Source organism: Peromyscus eremicus, chromosome 3 (genome assembly GCF_949786415.1).
Source record: "Peromyscus eremicus chromosome 3, PerEre_H2_v1, whole genome shotgun sequence".
In the NCBI taxonomy this organism is placed as follows: Eukaryota; Metazoa; Chordata; class Mammalia; order Rodentia; family Cricetidae; genus Peromyscus; species Peromyscus eremicus.
Window position 1 is genome coordinate 118,292,296 of NC_081418.1, and position 5,660 is coordinate 118,297,955.

The 5,660-nt window shown below is 39.6% G+C and overlaps 1 protein-coding gene across 4 annotated transcripts in view; it reads left to right on the forward strand.

Moving 5' to 3' along the window:
* Positions 1 to 5,238, forward strand: part of LOC131906031 (contactin-4) — a 350,158-nt gene extending 344,920 nt beyond the window's left edge. For all 4 annotated transcript variants that reach the window (XM_059256813.1, XM_059256815.1, XM_059256814.1 and 1 more), the window contains 2 exons: positions 1,694 to 1,862; positions 5,138 to 5,238. In XM_059256813.1, the coding sequence (XP_059112796.1) occupies positions 1,694 to 1,862; positions 5,138 to 5,238 (270 nt within the window). The remainder of the gene's footprint in view (positions 1 to 1,693; positions 1,863 to 5,137) is intronic.
* Positions 5,239 to 5,660: the final 422 nt, after the last annotated feature.

A 5,660-nucleotide genomic window follows, 5' to 3' on the forward strand; every position in this document is an offset into this window, starting at 1 on the left:
TTACTCATGTTTGCTTCTGTCTTGTAATAGAAGACTGACCATATGTCTCTGACCTCTGTAGATCAATATTTACAGGGGTCTTAGGGAAACACAAGCTAGTCCTATGGTTCTCAGACTGGGATCCCTGGTCTAGCAAGATTGGTGTAGGTAGGGAACTTAGAAGAGAGGCAAAAGTTCAGGCCTCCACTCTGACCTCGGCAACTGGAAACTCCAGGGATGGGCTGAACAGATGATACGTTAAGTATCTTGCCTGATTATTCTGAGGCAGGGTAAAATTGTGGCCCCACCCTCCCACCTCTGCTGAGAAGTACAGCTCTAGAGCACTAGTTAGTGTCCCAAAGCATCCAAGGCTAAGGACCACTGGTGTCATGTAAGTCCATCTTTTTTTTTTTCCCTGTGGGAAGCTAGAGATGGTAGGCCTATTTGATTTATGACTATAGGCTTAGGAATCATCTTCCTGCTACTTATTCTCCATAGTGTGAGGACCCTGTGCCTCAGTGTCCTCATCTGTGAAAAGGCATAATAATACCTGCATTGTGGAATTGTGGTGATACTGACAAGTTACTTACAAAAGTCAGAACCTCCACGGTAGTTATCCTCATGGTTGTTGCTGGGCACACAATAGCAGGCCCATGTTTTCACTCCTTTATATTTTGTTCCCCACTGGGTTGAGCTCCATCAGAGACCCAAGCAAGTGTGTTTTCAGAAAAGCTAGCCAGCCACCTCGTTTGATAAATTACAGTCCAAATGCAGCATCTAAGAGGCCCAGGAAGGAAAACAAAGGTGCGTGAGTGAAACTGTTGAGAACCACCACACTTCCAGATTGTCACTGATTGCCTCTTCTATGTGACCCTTAAAAGGGGTCCTAGTGGGAGGGAAAGTGGAGAGCTCACTGCTCTTGCCATTCAGAAGCCATCTATATGTGTAGAAATTTCTTGATAATAACAACCCTCTGGGTGTCTCTTGTGCTGGAACTCCTGCTGTGTGTGCACATCTTGTTTCATTTCAGCCTACATAGATACACTTTTATTTTTTCCAACATATGTTTATTGGTAATTAGGAAATTTCCCATCATGCATCCCAATCACACTCACTTCCCAGGCCTCCCAGGTCTACCCCTCCCTCCTTTGAAACCCCCATCCCCCAAAAAAAGAAAAAGAAGAAAAAATGAAAATGATTCTAATTTGTGTTGCCTCTACACTCACTGGAACATGCTTAATGCATCCTTTAAGCCAGTCCTCACTGCATTCAGTCTTCATGAAATCTTGAAAGGTGGCTGTTACTGCCCCCATTTTACAGTGGAAGGAATTGAAGAACAGTGAAATGAAGTCAATGACCCATGGTCACACAGAGCCAAATCTATTCTGATGCCAAGACTCCTGGTGTATCACTAACTCGGCATCCTTATTTAGACTTCTCTATTTCAATGTATGTAAGCTTACCCATCTGAAGGAATAGCCATGCATGCTGCTCTCCTTTCCCATTTGAAGTTTCCTTTCAACTCTTCCCTCCATGACATGGTAGCAGCAGACATGACCCTCACCATAAATGACCCTTTTCTGTGTGAGCAGGCGGTCAGAGCACTTCCATCACCTTGCATTTAGCTGGTACCCAGAGATAGAAAGGAACAAACACCACATCCTTGGGCATCAGTTCGAAAAGCAGATGACACCTGCTCTTTCTCTATGAGCAGGTCTTGTACAGATGGAACAGGCAAAGCAGCACATCCGTCATTGAAACAAACAAAACATCTGTTGAGCTTTCTTTACCTTTTGATGAAGATTACATCATAGAGATCAAGCCATTCAGTGATGGAGGAGACGGCAGCAGCAGCGAGCAAATCCGAATCCCAAAGATATCAAGTAAGAATGCTTTTCTTACCCTTTCACCCTGCCTATTGTGGCATTCTCCCAGATGACCCAAAACTCAAAGAAATTGAGCTTGAAAAGAATGAGTCATAAGTACGATGAATGACAGGAGCCTCCTTCCTCCCATCACTAATGTTTTCTGATTGCAAGAAACTTCATGCAAACCAAACCAACCAACCAACCAAACAAACAAAAAAACCCTCTTTGCCCAGTTTTCATGGATTTAGTCAGTGACCAACCAAAATAGTATATGAAGGCTGTCCCACATAAATCACAGAGGGTTGTTTTATATTGATCCATTTAGCTCACAAGTACATAATCCCCAAATTATGGCTCCCAAAGTTAATGAATAGTTAGAAAGAATAGACAAAAAGGTTTTGTTGTTGTGATTGTTGTTCTTTTAGACACAGTCTCACTATGTTGCATGACTAGTCTGGAACTTGCTATGTAGACCAGGCTGGCCTTGAACTCACTGAGATCCACCTGCCTCTGTCTCCCCAGTGCTAGGATGAAAGGGATTAAAGACGTACAGCACCATCTCCTGCCCAAGAAGTTCTTAATAAGGATGTGATATTTTATCCCCAGTGAACTAGTGCAATTCAGTCTTGAGTTGGAAACATTTTTAAGTTAACATGATTTGTTTTGATTGAGTATATGTAATCTACATGCAAAACACATATGACTATATATATTTAATTGTCTCCATTTAAAATATTGTTAAATAGTATGTGAAAGTAGCCTTTCTGGGGAAATGCATTCTGCTCTGTTTTTAAGTATCATATTTATAAATATCTCAACAGCATACAAATTTTGTTGTATGATTTTATTTATTTTAATAAAAGCAAAAATTCATAGAGTAAAAACATCAGAATGATGATTGGCAGCAGCTGGGGAGTGGAGGATGGCAGTTTAATGAATAGTTGTGTACTATTTAGCATGATTTAAAAACATCCAGAACGAGTGGTGCTGGTTACACAGCATCTGAAAATACTCACTGCCAATGGATTGCACTTTTTTGACTTTGTTTTGTCAGGCAGGGTCTTACAAAGTACTCCTGGTTGGCCGGGCTAGGTATATAGAGGAAGCTTTCCTCCTACTTGTAGAAATCCTTCTGCTTCTGCTTCCTAAGTGCCAGGATTATAGGAACCGTAACCTCCTGAATTGTGTTCTTCAGTTTTCCTGGGTTTTTTTGTTTATGGAATATTTTATAATGATAAAGAAAAGATTAGATAGGTGTCCAGGTCACCATTAGATATCTAGGCACATAATTTTTTGGCCGTTAGATTTGAGGTCTGGATATTAGAGGATCAATGCAGGCTGGAATTAAACTTTCAAACTGTCACTGGAAAGATGATATTTTAAACCATGGGTAATAGCCTCAACATTGAGACCCTAATTTCAGTGCTAGGTAAGTCTCTGCTAGGTGTCCATCACGTTATTTTTCAGAGGAGGAAAAGGTTATTATGTCTTTCAGATAGGAAATGATAACTTAGTAGCCATGAAGCAATTTTAATGGCTTCTGTGAAATTTCTCAGTTCAGAAGAGTAAAGAGCTCCCTGGTCATTTCACCCATTCTCTGAATTGCCTTTCATTTAGGAAGGATTCAATAAGTACTTGACTTGTTCAAGAACAGAATGGGGTGCTGTGGGAAACTGAGGCCAAAGGCCATGCCCCAGAGATGGAGTTCATACTTATTCAAACACTAATATACATGTATACTGTGTATGTATGTATATGTGTATGTGATATATATGGTTAATATATATTATATGGTTATACTATATATGTGGCATATATTATATATGGCTAATGGACTTGAATGCCACTAAACTGTATTTTTTTTGTTTATTTTGAGGGTTTTTTTGTTTTTGTTTCTTTTGGGGGGCACCTCACTGAGTAGTAGCCTTGGCTGGCTGGGAACTAGCTATATAGATGAACTAGCTATCACCAGTCAAGGGCTCCGATGTCCCTGAAAGGGAGGCAGCTATACAGTGAGAGCTGTGGAAGTCATCTGCAGGCCACAACAACACTCGACAGGGATTTATTTATCTCACTCTGCTTAAATCTTATTACAAACTTCTTATCATTGCAAAGATCTTCCTTTTCCTCACTCATGCTTCTTAGTCTTATCCATTAGAGGAACAAATATAGTGTCTGGATAGTGAAGGTCTGAGTGTTAGCAGAGAAGAATGTCTTCCCCTAAAGGGACTTCCATTCTGTCAGTTGGAGAGATCAGACTGCCTTAAAGAAACCCAGACTGGCAATGGGAAAGTTTTTATTATGAAAAATGTACAACCCATATGGAAAAAGTTTGTTTAAAATGTGATTATTTTGTCTGAGCAAAAGAAATATATTTAGACTAACATGTGTCTGATTCCCAATCCAGCCATTCACTTAGCTAGCAATCTTAGCCACGTTAGTTACCTCATCTCTTGAGAGCTCAGTCTCCTCATCTGACAAATGAAACCCTGACAATATCTGGTCCACAGAGGGGGCTTTAAAAGCTGAGTGTTACATCTTTGGTGCAGCATAGAGGTGGAATTGAAAAGGGAGTATAAGTTTTCATACTGTTATACCATGAACATATTGACCTGTATCAGACATATTGCTAGTAATATTGAAGTGTTTACCACACTGGATATGGACACCATCAATTTATATATATATATATATAAATATATATATATATATATATAAATCTAAGAAGAGTCTGCAGGCTATTCCCTAACCTGTTCCCAGCCCACAGGTTCATCATGGAACTGATGCTAATGAATCATTGAGAGGGAATCATGTAGGCAGGGCTGGAAAGTAAGGTCAGTCAGGAAAGTGCTTGCCTTGCAAAACAGAGAACTTGACTATGAACTCTAGCCCATGTTTAAAAAGCAAGCTAGATACAGCCACACACCCTTGTAATCCTAGCCCTGGAGAGGTAGAGAGAGGAAGATCCGTTTATGAGTTCCAGGCCAGTAAGAGACCCAGCCTTGAGAAAGCAAGGTAGATGGCATCCTCCTAAGAAGTTGACAGTGTCCTCTCACCTCCATATTCATGCATATATGTATGCACACATACCTGATCATACAAGTGTTTATTCATGTACATACACACATACACACAACAAAAATAAAATAAATAGCTGGATGATGGCCAAACAGATAGTATGGTTCTTGTAGAACCCAGCCAGCCATACTGTTTTGGTAAAGCCCTGTAGCATCTCTTTTCTTTGTATACAGGATGAGACCCTTTTAAATGAATTTATTCTCTCTTTGCAGATTCCTATGCAAGAGGATCTGGGGCTTCTACCTCCAATGCGTGTACACTGTCAGCCATCAGCACAATAATGATATCCCTCACAGCCAGGTCTAGTTTATGACAAAAGTTATCTAAAGGACTTGCTATTTATAATGTAAGCAACATTTAGCTAGTTGTTTTGAAGACACCCAGTACTAAGTAATATTGTTGTTCAAGTACATCTTATTACTGGAAAAAAATGTTTTTTGCTTCGTTAGGAATGGCATTATACAGTACTTCCTCAAAGCAAATCTAGCTTTGTCTGAAGTTTCTTTGGAAACTCTGCAATGCACTGAAGACATCTGTAATATGATGTTACCAAAGCAGTTTACATATGTCCTTATATGCATATTTTTTATTATATATTTAGTGTTTTATAGAATTTTTTAAAGTTAACATATAATGTAGATATTGGTTTTTTTTCCTCTGCTGTAAAATGCTCTGGGCAACACAACCACACAATTATGATTTGAGACGATTTCCTTTAAGGACAGAGTTTGAAAG